At 42.9% G+C, this 17,289-nt stretch overlaps 2 protein-coding genes across 2 annotated transcripts; one reads left to right on the forward strand and one right to left on the reverse strand.

Moving 5' to 3' along the window:
- The first annotated feature begins 1,860 nt into the window (after positions 1–1,860).
- Positions 1,861–16,645, forward strand: retreg3 (reticulophagy regulator family member 3). Its single transcript, XM_076265126.1, has 9 exons — positions 1,861–2,701; positions 5,361–5,467; positions 5,945–5,975; positions 7,986–8,112; positions 8,381–8,465; positions 11,692–11,829; positions 12,460–12,539; positions 12,925–13,057; positions 13,233–16,645. The coding sequence occupies exons 1-9, from the start codon at positions 2,454–2,456 to the stop codon at positions 13,823–13,825; spliced, it is 1,542 nt and encodes a 513-aa protein (XP_076121241.1). The 5' UTR covers positions 1,861–2,453; the 3' UTR covers positions 13,826–16,645.
- Positions 9,991–11,306, reverse strand: LOC143102027 (fatty acid-binding protein, liver-like). Its single transcript, XM_076265371.1, has 3 exons — positions 11,168–11,306; positions 10,656–10,828; positions 9,991–10,164 (listed from the first exon to the last, which is right to left on the reverse strand). Exons 1-3 carry the CDS (start codon positions 11,232–11,234, stop codon positions 9,991–9,993), a joined length of 414 nt encoding a protein of 137 aa, XP_076121486.1. The 5' UTR covers positions 11,235–11,306.
- Positions 16,646–17,289: the final 644 nt, after the last annotated feature.

Below are 17,289 nucleotides of genomic sequence, written 5' to 3' on the forward strand. Positions count from 1 at the left end.
CTGTATGTAGGACAGTTAGCTGAGTGCAGCAGATGTGTTTTGACATGGCTAGGTCAAAAGGTGAAGGCACATAATAGATTTATAGCATTTTTGAATAGTAAAAAAATAATATAAAATCAAAGAGTGCGTTTTTGAAAAAAAGAAGCTTTGTGTACTATGTAGGGCAGTTAGCCGAGTGCAACAGATGTGTTTTGACATGGGTAGGTCAGAAGGTGAAGGCACATAATAGATTTATAGCATTTTTGAATAGTAAAAAAATTATATAAAATCAAAGAGTGCATTTTTGGAAAAAAGAAGCTTTGTGTACTATGTAGGGCAGTTAGCCGAGTGCAGCAGATGTGTTTTGACATGGGTAGGTCAAATGGTCAAGCCGCATAATAGATTTATAGCATTTTTGAATAATAAAAAATTTATATAAAATCAAAAAGTAAGTTTTTGGACAAAATAAGCTTTGTGTATTATGTAGGGCAGTTAGCTGAGTGCAGCAGATGTGTTTTGACATGGGTAGATCAAAAGGTCGATTCGCATAATAGATTTATAGCATTTTTGAATAGTAAAAAATGTATATAAAATCAAAGAGTAAGTTTTTGAAAAAAAGAAGCTTTGTGTACTATGTAGGGCAGTTAACTGAGTGCAGCAGATGTGTTTTGACATGGGTTGGTCAAAAGGTCAATTCGCATAATAGATTTATAGCATTTTTGAATAGTAAAAAATTAATATAAAATCAAAGAGTGAGTTTTTGGAAAAAATAAGCTTTGTGTATTATGTAGGGCAGTTAGCTGAGTGCAACAGATGTGTTTTGACATGGTTAGGTCAAAAGGTCAAGCCGCATAATAGATTTAAAGCATTTAAAGCATTTTTTTTACATTAAAAAATATTTATAAAATCAAAGAATGGATTTTTGGGAAAAAGAAGCTTTGTGTACTATATAGAGCAGTAATCCGAGTTCACCAGATGTGTTTTGACATGGGTAGGTCAAAAGGGCAAGCCGCATAATAGATTTGAAACATTTAACATTAAAAATTGTATAAAATCAAAGAGTAGGTTTTAGGGAAAAAGAAGCTTTGTGTACTAGAAAGGGCAGTAAGCCGAGTTCAGGAGATGTGTTTTAGTATGGGTAAGTCAAAAGGTGAAGCCGCATAATAGATTGAAATCTTTTATCAGCCTAAAAAATTCATAAAATCAAAACATGGGTTTTTGGACAAAAGAAGCTTTGTGTAATATAGGCAGGCCTTGTTTAAACACATTAAAGTTGGTTTGACACAAACTCGACCCTCGTAGTCAGTGCTAAATAGATTTTTCGAATGTGTCGAATATCCAACGTCCAATATAAAACCAACTTTACCACGGTCATACATACATTATTTTTTAGACATAGGCTAGTAAAACATCCAGGACATTTCCAGTGTCATAAATTAGATAAAGGTCAAGGCTGCATAGACAGCTAGGCTAGACCACTGCAGATCATACTAGCACTGTTGAAGTGACGGTTTGAGTTGTGGACTATTTTATACAGTCTATTACCTGTATTTGGAGCTCTTAGTTTTAAAACGATTCATTGCCATTCATCATGCATGGTCGCCGCTACACTGATGGTAGCCCCCGTTTCACCGGTACTTTATTTGTAGCCTACTGTAAATAACGTATTTATGTCTGAAACAGACTTGTGCATATTGATAGAACATGTGTCAATGTATTATTTCTACTAGCAGTAAGACGTAGAAACAACGATGAAACAAGACACAGTACAATATTGATAAACTGGATGGATTTTACTCAATGGTGTTCCTAGCCTCACAACAGAGTGCAAAGAATGGGCTTCTCTGATTGGCTGATCTCTGCTCACGCAGGAGACAGGCGTCCGTCAGGATTTGTACAGAATTTGAGAATTTGAGTAAGAAAATAAGCAAAGGTGCTTGGGGTTACGCCATATTTGAAGCGCTTGGCTGCATGGCTATATATAGAGGCATTTTGGAGTGGAACTTACCGTTTGCACGATAAGTGGAGCGCCTATTCACTTCAACAGCAGTGTATAGGGTCCCGTGGTTAGAGGTATTTTCGTGATCCGATATTAATCCTAACCACTGAGGCTAACTAGCATTAGCGGTTCTTACACGGAAGATAAACATACATTCGGAATCGTTTTGTTCAACAGTAAACATTTGGCATTCGCGGCTGTTTACTGTTTGTGTAACCATGCTGGATGTTTTTACATGTAGTGCCAATCCGTTTGGCCCACGAGTTCTACCTAGTGCTGTCGTTTGATAAACTTGCAAGCTATCGTTAGCTAGCTTCCAGAACTAGCTTTGCTGGAAGAACAACGCAGCAAAGGCAAGCTCAGTTTCAGGTAGCTAGTGCGTTTATTTTGTATTGGTTTTAATATCGTGTTTGACAAAGAAAGTGTCAATTCGTACTCACTTTCTTGTCACTTTATATAAGATATATACGTTGTTATGGCGCACACGTCGGGAACAGATGTGACCAAAGGATTCGACGGCTCAACAAAGCAAGGCTCAACTGTGGGCATGCGAAGTCGACCATGCTCCAGCGAGAGAGAAGCCCAGGTTCGTGCTGTGAAGGCTTCCCTTCAAGAGAAGTTAGGACCTTACGAACGACTGGTGACCTACCTCCAGGCAGTACTGGTGTGGGAAAAACCGATTCACAGCGTGCTGCTCTTCATTTTGGTCAATGTGTTGTTCTGGTAAGTCCTCTGTACAAAGTAAGGCCAGTACCATTAGCTAGCGTGACTATGTTAAAGTGTTGAAGTTAGCTTGCTTAGCCAAATAACCCCCAGGAAGGTTTATAAAATAGTAGCATGGCTTGGAGTTTGTGATGGGACATTTTCGTAGTTACTGAGGTGTTATACATGAGTTGCCGTTATTTACTTTCACTGCATGGTCTTGTTGCATTCTGTGATCCACTGTACACACACGCGTATGAGTGTAAAAGGTTAGGCTGTCAAGAAACAGGTGCGAGCCATTTGGTCTGTCATTGACTAGTTCTATTGTTCTTCCATGTATTTTTTTACTGCCAGGGATTGTTGTTGAACCTTTAATTAAGTGAAAACTGCTCTCGGTCGTTTTTGCTTGGGGCTGAACACATGGACAAAGGTCGTGTTTATCAGCTCCTCTGCGGGAACCAGCGTGACCAAATAATATATCAGACGCTCATTAGCCCATGGACCAGAATGTTGTGCCAGGCAGAAGTACAGGCCATTCAAGTGTCAGCTGTTGTTCATACCAGCTGTTGACTTGAGGATGGCCTTATGACTTCAATAGAGATCAAACTGATCTGGGACATGTGGCCTCTGGCCTTGGTCCTGAAGGGTTTTTCAGACTCAAGATGTTGCAGGACCTAAGAAGTTGTGATTGCAGGACTAGGGTAGACTTAAAGGTGGATTTGTGTTTATAATTGAAATGCCATTCGTTTACATTTGTTTCTACTTTTGTTTCTACTTCTACTAGAAATAACAAGAAATGCACAGTGATACTGGGGAACATGGACAGCTGCTTTTTAGTGAGCCTACTTAAGAACAACATCTGATGTTATTGGTCTAGAAGCTTTCTCAAATGTGTTAACTGCACCTTGTGGACATTCTGAAGGCCTAAGGCCTCAGGATAATCCATCCCCCCCCCCCCCAAATCTTCAGAAGAATGTGCTTTATCATGTTTCTTTCGGTGGCAGTTATTTCTGTTGGGGAGCTGTGTACACTGAGTAAAGCTTTAATCTGTTAAATCTGTTTTGTTGTGTTTGCCTTAGTTTTTGGACTGACCTGGTTCTGTTCTAATGCACACATGCACATGTACACGCTGATAGCAGAATATACAGCTTCAAGGAAGAGTGAGGGAGAGTGATAAGGGGAAGCAGTGGGTGGGGGGGGACGATATGAGAGAGAGAGAGAGAGACGATATGAGAGAGAGAGAGAGAGAGAGAGAGAGAGAGAGAGAGAGAGAAAATATATGGGGTGTGGGGGGGGGGGGGTAGACTTAGCCACGACTGTAAGGATAATGAGAGGCAAAGTAGAGTGGACACAGGATGGAAGAGAGAGAGAGAGGCGCAGAGGAGGAAAAACAGAAGGGAGGGAGGGGTGTGAAGTCAGGCATGCGGCTTTATTGGATTAGCCCTGCTGTCCTCCCTCTGCTGTCACAGCTCTTTCGTCCCTCTTCGTCCCTCTTCCTCCTCGCCTCTTTGCGGTGCCCTCTGCTCCAGTTCACCCAGGGGAAGAGGTGTCCTCCCAGCAGGGCAGCAAGGGGCCTGGGTTGACCCAGAACCCTGCGGGCAGATGACTATTGTGGGTAGATACTCACCTCTAAAGGCTGAGCAGACATGGTACAGTGAGGAGAGGACTACTTACAGCCACTTAATCTGAAGTGGGTTTAGCATGTTGGACACAATTGCAAATGTAACCCTATAATTCTCCCTTGAAACAAATGGATAGATTGTTCACCATTGGTTTGTAGGCTAATCAGTGAAAAAGTAGACTGGCCAAGGTAGATTTAGAGTAGTGATCCCCTTTCTGGATGGGATCCAGAGCCCTCAGCTCACTTGCTATGCAGATCATGGCTACATTCAGAAACCAGTTTGTATTGACCCACAGCTTTGTTTATGAGAGGTCCTGGTGGGCATTGGTATTCATCAGATTTCAGTCGTTACAAAAACGTCAACAGACACAGAACACCAGAGAGTCAACATCAGACAGACAAACAAAAAAGTATTAGTACTTGGCACAGTATCCTATCCTGTGTACTGTAGACCTATCACATGATGTTATTGCTTACAGTGTAAGACCATCCTGCCGACGGCTGGTGTCTGTCTGTCCGCAGTAGAGGGGCTGTGACTGATCAGAGATCTGTGCCTATAGGGCTGAGATAGGGCAGTCAGCTGTAGACGATGCAGCTTGAGCTGACCCGAGTTAGTGCTGCCTCACTGCAGGTCATACAAAATGCGGTCGGCCTGCCTTTGGAAAAAAACATACCAGGGACTCACTTGCTGTTTTCACAAGTGTGCTCAAATGATAATGTACACTGTGCGTAGATGCAAATGCAGCTTACCTTTGTACCATCACACATTATCACACAGAACAAACATGCAAACACACACAGGCACCCATAAAGCTCCTCCTTTATATCGAGCGGGAGACACTCCGTACAGGCCTGTCAGACACACACAATTAAAAGGCTTGTAAACCTCATCAGTTGGAGTGGGAGCAGCAGCTGTTGTGGACTGTTTTTCTTTCTTTCTTTTTTTTTCTCAGTCAAGCACACCCACACACACACACCAACACACACACACACACACACACACTTGTAACCTTATATGTACAATCAAGCCTGATTTGCGTGTCTCTGTCTCTTTCTCAGGTTCTTTGCCCTTTCCTCTCTGCGACTTCTGTTTCTGTTGTGTGTGGGCTTAGCTCTGACTGTCTGTGTGGACACATGGAGGAATAAGATCTGGCCAGAAATCAGAGGTGAGCTCCCCCCCCCCCCTGCCCCAGCCTTCTCTTCGTTTCTCATTCTCTCTTTTCATCCATCTATCACTCTCCTTTCCCTTGCTCTCTCTTGGGTAGAAGTCCACTACACTCCTCTCCATTCACTGCTGTGCTATGTGTACCTACCAGTGCCACTGACATTAATTACCCTCTCTCCACTTAATCACTCTTCCTCTCAAACAATTACCACAATCCTGACCTTTAACTCAATCCTGCCAGGGGATGCTTCTGCGTAGTCACCTTTGTTGTGTGTGTGTGTATGTGTGTGTGTGTGTGTCTGTGTGTGTGTGTGTGTGTGTGTGTGTACGTGCGCACGCTTGCCTTGTGTGCACAGCTGTCACCTCTCTGCTCTCCCCTCTCCCTGGGAAATCTAAATTGTATCACATCCCTGCTGTGAAGACTGCCGACTCCCCAGCCTCACTCTGTCGTCTGTGTGTCTCTTATTTCTCCTTACAGTCAAAAGACTGGACGAGAGCGAAAGTGAAAGGTACAGTATGATGCTGTGTATAAATTGTGTTTAGAGATGTAACGGTATGAAAATTTAACCTCACGGTTATAGTGACCAAAATTATCACGGTTTTCGGTATTATCACGGTATTTTTAAAAGTGTGTTCAATATGTTCAGAAAGCACTGATAGGCCTACAAAAGCTGAAATAGTTTCAAAAAGTGTCCCGTTCAGTTTTTCATGTTTAATTGGCTATGTGCTTATCGCTTAACTTACCCTACCATGACTTGGAGGTTGCTATTACTGTTATTTGGATCCAATGAGTGAGACCAGGCTTGGAACTTCACCATTCTGGGGGCAAGGCCACTTGGCCTTCAGTTGGGCATATTTGGTGGAGGGCACAAAGGCCACATAGGCTATAAAAAATATCAAAGTTGTATAGCCTATTCACTGCAGTAGACCTGCATCACTGTATGAAACATTACAAAAACATGAAACATGACATATTATATAGAACTGCAAATCATCTGAACATCTAATATTTACAGATATCTAGGCTATATTTAACATTTATTTTATATTTGGCCTGTTATGAAATCATGTATTGAACAATTTAAGCACAGTTCAGCTTTAAGAAACTCAAATAGCCTAGATGCATGCTTAGCATTTTGTGATCTACTTTCACAAACTCTTAGTCAGCTGTCCTCTGATTTACCGATATATAGGCGATATTTGTAACATTTATTTTGTATTTGGCCCGTTATGAAATCATGTGGAACAATTTAAACACATTGTAAAACTTAAAGCCCAAATTTGGAGACATCCATGCATGTCGAAATGTAGGCCTACTGCCAATTCAAAAGTGGATTACTCTAGAACGGCTAACTGTACAGGGGACTGCTTTACACCTTTATGTTCGGTAAGGTCTGCTGTTTATTCTGATATATGGTTTGTCGTGTGTTAAACGAAAGGTTCGTGAAGTATTGCACCGAGAGGAATGGGTAGGGAGATGGACTAAAACATTCAGTAGAATTTATGATTAAATTTAATTATATTATTTACGTTTCTCGCGAACCGTTCACCACAGCAATTCGCGGCTAACATCGTTTAAAAGCTGAGAAAAAGCTCTTTCATGTGATACTTGTGATGTCTGTGTGATGAGTAGGCTAGTAGTTCAACTGAGAAGAATAGGTGAATTTAGACGCACTTTCTTTCTTGCGCTGTCACTTTCTCCACTGCGTAAAATAAATTAATTTGCGCTGTGAATGCTAAGATTATTTTGACAGGCCATAGGCTAAATAAAATTTGCTATTAGTAGGATGCAAAGCAGAATATTGAAACAAGGGCACCGTGGCCTGTAAACCTCTGATTTTCAAAGGAAATCACGGCCAACGCAAGGGGCAAAAACTTGGCCGCCGTGAAATTCCTACCCTGAGTGAGACCAAAGTAAGTGTTCGAAATAAAACTTTAGGCTACTGTGTTCTTCTGATAACGTGAGTGGAATGGATTTAATGTGCACGCGAACATAAAAAGACGCAGAGTGCAAATGATACAGTGCCAGTTTTGCGGTGAAAATGTTCCGCCTTTTAAAATCAGGTGTAGCCTAATCCAATTCGCAGTTAAAACCATCAATTAGACAACAGAATCAGTAGGGTACCAATTTTGCTTCATTGTACCAGGCCTACTGTATGTCAAAAGCAGGCTCGGATGAAGCTGGGAAGGATTAAACACACGGTTTCAACACCATGATAATCAACCGTGATAATTATGATATTTCAAAAGAAAACGGTAATTGTTATCGTCAACATTTTTATCACGGTTTATCATTATACCGGTAATCGTTACATCCCTAATTGTGTTATTATGTATATATTGCGTTACATGCTCCTAATGTAAAGCACTTTGAGCTGCATTCTGTGTATGAAAAGTGCTATACAAATAAAGCTTATTATTATTATTAAATGTGATTCTGATTGGTTGATGTGTAGAGTTATTGTCAAGGCTGTGTTATTGTGGTGAGGTCACTAATGCTGCTCCCTGGGGGCGTGTAGCTGGGGCGTGGTGCAGCCGGGCACTCTGAGCGTGCCGGAGCTGTGCCAGCACATGGCCGAGCTGTGGGTGGCCTGCGTGTCCTGCTCTGCCGGCCTGGTCAACTTAAAGCGCCGCAGCCCTGGCAAGGTGAGCCAGGGGGGCACACACACACACACACACACACTGGCACCCATTCAGAAGCACACATGCACACGCACACTGAGGAGGCCGAGCTTTCCCTGAACACATATGATCAATACACCCATCTGTCCCGTCATGTCATGTCATGTCATGGCACGCAAGTACACATACACACCCAACTGAACTATTCAGTTACACACTTAACCCATCAGAGTTCTTGTTAACAGCTAGCAGATCATCCATACATGCAGCTCTTCTCTTTGTTTTGCACTAGTTCTGTGTGCTGACCTGTGGAGTTTTCACCTTCTTGGCCATGGTGGGGCGCTATATTCCTGGACTGTTGCTTTCTTACTCAGCAGGTATGTGCAAACATCTTGCAGGCAGCAAGCCACAACAGCTGAGTCATGCAACAGCACACAAACAATCCGATATTACTTGATCACCATGGTCACTTGATTATCTTGATAAGTATCACTTGGAGCTGAAGCTGCTGTCATACAATGAGGACATAATATAGGATCTGTTACAATAAATAGGTGACTGCCTTTCTCTGTCTGTTTTATGTCTAGTTGTAATGAGGAGATTGGGTATGACTTTGGAATTCAGGAATTGATTGGGTATGATTTTGGTTGCTGTTTTTGCTTTTTCTATAAAAATCATGTCTAAGGGCAAAGCACTTGATAGATGCAATTGAACTGGATTTTGAATTTTGAATTTTGAATATTGAATTTATTAACCATTAAATAAAGTCATATTTACAGGGTGTCCGCGGGGTTGTAAAAGGTATCAAAAGGTAGTAAATGAAATTAGGCAAATTTAAGGCCATTTAAAAGTATTAAAAAGTAATAAACGTCATCTGATGAGGTATTACATTTTCGAACCACTAACTATGAGGTTTTCCATTTGTGTTAAGTGCAGGCCCAGGCCCCTATCTCCTAAAATTCGCATTTATATCATATTAATTATATGTGCGAGTAGGACCTGAGCGATATGTCAGTGTGCGTTCGCGCCGCGCCCCCTCAAACTGGATATACGGCTGGCTTGCTGCCAAACTTCTTGCCAAAAGTTCGCTACTAGACGAAGTCATGGGAAAATGTAGTTTTTCAGACATTTAGTTAGAGGACTCGAGATTCAAAGACTGGCTTAGGCAAGTTGGCAACAGCCAAGAGGAGTGTAGTGCAGGAGATGTGGTGTGTGCTCTTCCTACACAATAAAATAACTTTTTATCTTGGGTTAGGATTAAATAACAAATAATTGCGAATAGGCCAGTGTTTTTATTGAAGCAAAAAGGAACAAAGTATCCAGGAACTATAATAATAGATACTTGATTTTAATTGTAAGCATTGCTACACTTTCTTACTCAGAAAGTTAAGTAACAAAATGACAGTAATCCGTTACTTTATAATTAGTTACCCCCAACACTGAATTTCGAAAGGTTGCCGCTAGTTGCAAGTCATGTTGGTATTAAAAAATGTTGTGAAGGTATTAAAAAAAGGTATTAAAAGGTATTAAATTCAACTTAAGAATGTCTGTATATACCCTGATTTAGAAGGGTACACTTACAAAATATAAATGGTTGACAGGACATTTTTAAGGAAAAATATATGAAGGCTTTCAAATATAGTTTATATATTCGTTGAGTATAGCTCAGATTTTCTTGCTTCGTTTAATTAGGGATGTAGAGCCAGCTGTCATCGTCTGAGAGCCCAGCGTTGCCATGGGAAACAAAAGTACACAATAGCATGTTAGAACATGAGCAGCAGGTTGACCATCTATTCTTTTCATACATAAAGCCATTACAAAGACATTACAAAGACATCACTTGATGGCAGTGGACCACTGCTAATAAAAGCCAACCTCATATACCAGTCAGAACGTCGTCTCTCAAAATCTCCAGCGGAGTATAATGTTACACAGTGCAGTTTCAACTTGAACGTAGCCGTGAAAGGGGACAGAAAGGCCACTGACCTCCACCATCTCCTCCCCCTGGACCTCGCGCACATGGGTGAACTTCTCCGTGGTGCAGATCAGCTTTCCGTCCTCCAGGCGCACCATGCACTGCTCACAGCAGACAGCAATCAATACGATCAAAAGCTCTGCCTTCTCTACGAGCGCACACAAACAGTATTCATGGGTTTCATCTGGTCCCTTTACACAGGTGTATTAATTAAGCCCCATGCAGTCTGCATTCATAATCATGGTGCTTGATTTTATACACCTGTGGAAAGGGACCTGATGAAACCCATGAATAGACTAACCAGTGAGCGCATTTGTGGCAGAATGTCACCAGGACAAACGTCATGTAGATGTATGCAAAGGATTGGATCACCTTGACCTCGTCAAACAAATGCTCAACGATTATTTAGCAACTCTTATTTGAAGTCTCATAGTTCAAGTCTCAAGTTACATTTGCATTTCTATCTAGAAATGTACTACCTGTATTTTAGTTAAACTGCTGGATGTTCAGTGTAGTAGTTCAGCATACACCGTGTTATGCCCGGGGAGGGGTTGCTTTATGAGAGTGGGCACGGCATAGTGTTGACGCCCACCTTGAGCTTCTTGCCGTCCAGGGTGTTGATGATGCTCTCGCGGCCCAGTGTGAAGGAGTTGGTGGTGGAGCGAAGCGGCGTCTTAACAGTCACTACAAAGTCCTCGCCATTCTGCTTGATCTCCGTCACCGGCTTCACGTCCCGCATGATGCGAATGAGCGTGTCCGACACAGCTGGGAAATGCATGAAACACACACACACACACACACACACACACACACACACACACACACACACACACACAGAGACAGACATGCAAAAAATGAGTAGGATTATAACATTGTAGTAATCCTCTGGTGGATCATGAGATCAGAGAAGCTGAACTCTGAAAAAAACTAATGTTGCATCTTGATGCATCTGTATACAATTCAGTCAAACTGTTTTATAAGTAAGAAATTTATAGGAAGCCTTGGTGAAACAGGAAGCTAATAGGCAGCATTCAGACAACCATCAAAAGTGACTAATTTACTAATGACTAAATTGCAGTGAAGTCATGAAATAGATATACTCACACAAGACTTTGAAGAACTCTTCATGGTTCTCCTGGGAGTACATTTGCCACGCTCCATTGAAGGCCATCTGCTTCGGTTTCCTCAGCACCTTAGTAAAGTCTCAGAAACTGAGGTAGAAGTGGGTACCAGGTCAAGCCAACAGGATCCGTGGGACTAGAGAACTGACTGGATGTTTGTGCTGACTGAGAGGCTACGGGTATTAGTTAGGCTGGAGATGGTGTGGTATCCATGACTGGGACTTGTTGTCCCTCTTGTTGTTTGGTGTGAAATCCCTGTGGAGGATACAGGAACTAAACTCCTAGCAATGTGACGGTATACAGTAGCAATATAATGTGTTTCAGTTTTGCTCCAAGCAAGAATGAATGAGTGGGGTATAAAATAGTTTTTTTTCTTTCTCTTTTTTTTTGTGTCGGTAGTACATAAATACACATACTGCGGTTATTCTTGATTTCTTAATGGTAATTTATGCGAGCTGAAGAGTGAAATAACAATACTAATGTTCCTTTTTCCTCCACCCCCTGTAGTGCTGTCAGTGCTGCTGTGTCCGCTGGCTGTGTACCACCGCCTGTGGCAGCGTGTGTGTGTGAGGCTGGAGCCGGCCCTGCAGTGGCTGGACTTCAGTCCCGCAGGCTACATGATGTCCAAGCCCCTCGACAACCAGTGTAAGTACTGACCGATATTGAAATTGCAATTTGATTTACAATATACATTTTCATAGTCCAGCTTCAGTTCAATATTCCAAATTCCACTTTTAAGTTGGGCACCCTTTGATTGGTGAGCATGCCTAGTGCACGAGCAGCACAGCACTCCTGTAAGGTGACCGTCAAGGCGCAAGAAGGATGACCTGAATGAAGACATAGATGTGATGAGATTAACCATTGGGACAGAGTTGCAAGCTGCATAATTAATTGTGGCCTTTGTAATTAGCTGATTGCATTAGTTCAAACTGTGATTTGATAAAAAAAAAAAAGCACTAATTGTGCAGCCCTATTAGCACTACCAGTTCCAGTCCAACGTCAACACCCCAGCGTTGCTGCTGAGCCAAAGATTTTAATAAAACCAAAATGCTGCATGGGTATATCCATCATTGTAGTTAATGCATAGAAAGGAATAAGACCTGCTTAATGGTAAAATTAACACAGAGAAAGTAACTATGCATCTGAGCATATGTCTTACTAGCTGTTGTACTTGGGCATATGAAGTACTGTGTCTCTCCAGTATTAGTGTTTGAGCATCTGTAGGACTGCAGTGCACTGTCTCAGTCTGATTAACTGTTGACCCTTGCATTTCAGTCTTGCGCCAGCCCATCCGTGGTGCAGCTTCCACCGATGCTGACGACAGTGAGGAGGAGCTGGCGGCTTTCTGTCCCACGGTAAATCCCCCAGTCTATATATAACCACATCACTCGCCAAATCCACACACAGACTACAACCACACTGCTGGGAAAATCCCTTGGATCACATATAATCATACTCCTTGAAGACATCAAATAAAGCCACTGGATATTTTGTAATCCATTAGATCTCATGTAGCCATTACGCTGTACATTTAATCAGGCCCTTGTTGGAAGTGTTAGACTGCTGGATCAAGTCTGTTTTGACATGCCTGAAGTGGGCATAGTCTGAATATGATGGCTTGGTTAGGAACTGTGAATAACTGAGAAAGCAAAACCATAATCTCCCATCACAAGTTGTTGTCAGCAGTCACGCTAGAGTATTTTGATTTGAAACGTGATGTTTCTGACTTTCTCTTTTTAGTTTGATGATGCTGTGGTTGCTAAGGAACTAGCTCTCACCGACTCGGAGCACTCAGATGCTGAGGTCTCATACACAGAAAACGGCACCTTCAACCTTTCCAGGGGTCAAACCCCTCTCACAGAGGGCTCTGAAGGTCAGGCTCCATGAGCATCATGGGAAATGTAGTCTTTCCTCAAATGCCCGTTCTGTTATATAAGATATTTGTGTTTTTGTCTCTCTTGCGCCCACCTTCTTTAATATAAGCTGTTTAATCCCGTCATGTGATCCTCCTTGTGTTGATTGTACTGCTGGTGATTGTCCATTTTAAGACCTGGATCGACACAGCGACGCCGAGGAGTCGTTCGCCTGCGACCTGCCGGACTTCCCCTCCATCAACCCGGACGCCACCCTCATGGAGGACGACGATGACCCCAGCATAGGGCTGCCCAGTCTGAGCTCGGCGGGCCTGTCGGGCCACCGGGGCTCGGCCCTGCTGGACCTGGACTCGGACCAGGAGGAGGAGGAGCTGGAGGGCGCCCAGCTGTGCCTCAGTGCGCTGCAGCAGGCCTCCACCCAGATCTCGGGCCAGCTGGCCGGCACCATCACCTCCAGCCTGCTGCAGGCCGCCCTGGCCAGCCAGGTCCAGGCCCACATGCAGGCCCAGGCCCAGCCACAGCAGCACCGTCAGGCTGCTTCGTCCAGGCGCAGCGGCAGAGACCCCGCAGCCCAGGGGACCCACCACAGGAGCTACAGGCACCAGTCCAGCTCGGAACTGGACACGGACCTGGATGGGGAGGACTTTGAGATGCTGGACCAGTCCGAGCTGAGCCAGATGGATCCGCTGGGGCCGGACGGGGCCAGAGGAGGGTCGGGGGGCAACAACGCTGGATTCCTGTCCAACCTGCTGGGGAAGCCTCAGTAAAGCCAGGGGGCCACCCATCTCCGCTACCTATCTCTAAAGTGGATACATGTGTGTGTGTGTGCGTGTGTGTCTATGTGTTGGTTTGAGTCTGAATGCTGATATGAAAACGGCTGGCAATTCTGTGTGTAATTGCACAATTGTGTTAGATCATGTGAAAGACTGGAAGAGAGAGAGAGAGAGAGTGTGTGTGTGTGTGTGTGTGTGTGTGTGTGTGTGTGTGTGCCCGCCCGCGTGCGCACATGTGTTTGTGTCTACTGCACTGTCAGTGTGTTTGACTTTGATTTCTAGGTCCCAGCAGTCATGAGTCCTTCTCTGACCGCCTCTAGAGTTATCACTGTGAAGTATTTCTCATCTCTTCAGTTTCCTCCATTTGGACTTCCTGTTCCCTACCAGGGTCTATCCCTCCTATATCTTGTTTTGTAGGCAGAGCAATAGAACACAGGAAATAAATTAATAAATATTTTTAAAAAAAAATCTTAATCAGACAACATGTGTTTAAAACAGAAGCCATCAAAAGACTAAAGATAGAAAACCAGAAATCTTACTCAAACCAGCACAACTGACCAGCTCCCTTTGTCCCAGTATACATGTAAGCTGCAGGGATCTCTTGACCGTGGGAACCCAGTCGGTAAAACCCCACAGACTGGCCTCTGTGTCCACACGCTGGCCAGTAGGGCTCTAACGCAGGACCAATGGGGCTGTAGTTTCCAGCGCAGCAAGGAGATGGGAGCAGCACGATGATGTCACTGCAGATGCAACATGGGAATTTGTGTTCTGGAGACACTGCCTGTTGCGAGGCTGTTACCCAGCAGCCAAAGCCAGGCTGTAATGATGCCTGTAAAGTTGAATCATCCTCTTGTTTATTTCACACTTACAGTAAATCCAAAGTGACCCGCCATATACAAGCGACATATTTATCAGTCTGTGCGCTCCCTGTGGCTCAGTGGGCTCTCTTAAGGGTGTTGACAAGTATCTGATTATGAAGCTTTTTGAAAAGAAAGGATATGGAGTTTCACACATAAAGTGTGACTTTCATATTATGAATGACTTCTGAACTGTAGGCTTGGCAATCATTCAAAAGAGCTCAGCCACTCTTTCAGGTGAGCCCCATGCCCCCTGCCACTGTGTGTTGCTTGTTGGTTGGTACTGCACTAGTGCATTTGCTGCCTTCATTTGTCGGTGCCAGAGAGGCCGAAGGGCTGAAGGTACCCATACCCTTTTCTCTAACTCTCTCTCACACATACATACACACTTGCTCTCTCTTCAACTGCTGAAAGCATCCATAACCTTCTCGCTCACACACACTCTCACGCTCTCTCCCTTTCCAACTGCTGAAAGCACCCCCCACCCCCCTTTTTCACACACACAAACACACACACACTGCAGTGAGAACTTGTTGCTGCAGTGTTTACCTCAGGCACAAATGACCATAGAGCTTCACTGTAAGCATGAGGATTGTTTTCCAAGGCCTCAGCATGGTCTTAGTGCTGGCTTGCCTGCCGTCTGCTGTATTTCTGAAGGTCTTGCCAAATGTCCAGAAAACCCAACAGGCTGACCTGTTCATATCCTACATCTGAGAACCCTCAAGTCTAGCTGACCAAGAATGACATTCATGTGCTGCTGTTTACTTTTCTAAAGCATCACAGAACACATCTGTTCTTGGGTATTTAGTATTTGCAAGTTAGTTTGTCAATCCATTTTCTTGATTGTTTTTTTTCTTTCTCCTTTTAATTCACTTTCACACTGTTTCTGCTCTATCTTCTCCCAGTTCCTGTGTTCCTGTTTTAGCTACAGTTTGCTCCAACTTCAACGTCAACCCCCTCGTTAAGCTCATTTTAGACATTTCTGATGTGATGTATGTACTGTAGGTGATGTGAACACAGATGATGGTGAGTCAATGCTGTTTACTCATTATTAGCTGTGTTTATTTCATGGTGGTCTATGGCCACTCCCCTGTTGAAGCTCAGTGCCGTTCCATTAAGACTTGGAGGCTCGAAATCCCATCCCTGTATCGTTTCCATGGCAACTGTGAACTGCCAGGATGCAATATCAGATTTCTCACTCTTTCTGCACATATAGTTTTACTAGACAGGGTGGTTTAATAATTACATAACATCCCAGCAAAATAACCTTTATCTACATTGTAAAATAAAATGTAGTTATTTAAATGTACATTTTCAGCAAAAGTGAGCAACACCGCCCGCCTCCACCAACCCCCCCACCATTCACCCCCTAGACTGAATGACCATATGCAGGACAATATGATAGACATTGAGCTGAAAGGTGACATTGCTGCAAATGTTCTGTATAGTTCAAGTGAGTGAAAAGCCCTTCTAAAAGAAGTTGTTTAATGAAGGATAAAAATAACTGGTGTATGTACATTGAACCCGAGAAATTAGGCTACACGCAGGTGGAATACTGCTCAGAGATGGGACAAAAGAAGGCTGGTTTATACTTTCAAAAGGTCTATTTTTATTTGTGCAGTGTTTGTAATTATAAAGTAATGTTTGTGATAAATCCAGTATAATATATAGTTTGTGCCGCTGAAGATCCTCATCCCAGGAGAGCCTGTCAGAGTGTGCAGTCCAAACTGAATTGAGGTCTGTCCTGTGATGGACAGATACATAATGCTAGTCCTGCTTGGTTGACCCCCCTGTGGAACCCTAGTAAGGAGTTTTAGTTCTTTGACGAAGAACCATTCTCTGGCATGAGTGTATATTTCTGTAAACGTGTATCAGTAAATACATGTCCCTCTCTATCCCTCTGGGTTTTGATATGTTTTGATGTGCAAGTACATTAAAGAATTTCTGATTAAAAGTATTTCTGGATGACAATTATTTCTATTGCCACTATGCAATTTCTCAAACATTAGTTAGATCTAAATGAAAGATACAGTAGGCCCAGGAATTATGGCATTTTGAAGGCTTAATAAAAGGGGTTGGCTAGCATTTCTGTATTTTCCTGCATGCTTGCATTTTGTGTTCTTCTTGCATGAAATGCCTAAAACCCCCAGAAACAAAGATGCTAAGAAAGCTCTGGGAAACAGTCAGCCCTATCTGCATGTTATTGAAAGCCCATTGGCGTTGTATTCAAACGACAAACACAATAGCAAACATGACATAAGTTACATGTTGAATTTTGGCTCAATAATAGAAAAGTCTCTACTATTTATAATATTCTATAGAGGTTGTAAGTAAGGAATGATAAATTAATTGAGTAGGGCAGCATAGTGGTCTAAACATGTTCACAGAAAGCCTGTATGGACTTTATTTTTTGCAGTCAACCAAGCAGACAATTTATTTTCAGGTTAATCAAAGGAGTAACAGTGCAAACACAAAATGTACATCAGACCCTCATACACCTATGAGGAGCATATTTATTTTTGCCATTTATGCCAAAAACAGCAACTTAATGACCATGGTGACCTTAGATGGTCTTTTAACACTGAGAACAAAAGAGACTGT

This window comes from Alosa pseudoharengus, unplaced genomic scaffold (genome assembly GCF_046254945.1).
Source record: "Alosa pseudoharengus isolate Yale_2024_CS ecotype anadromous, Long Island Sound unplaced genomic scaffold, YU_APseudo_1.1 YU_APseudo_1.1_scf_4, whole genome shotgun sequence".
In the NCBI taxonomy this organism is placed as follows: Eukaryota; Metazoa; Chordata; class Actinopteri; order Clupeiformes; family Clupeidae; genus Alosa; species Alosa pseudoharengus.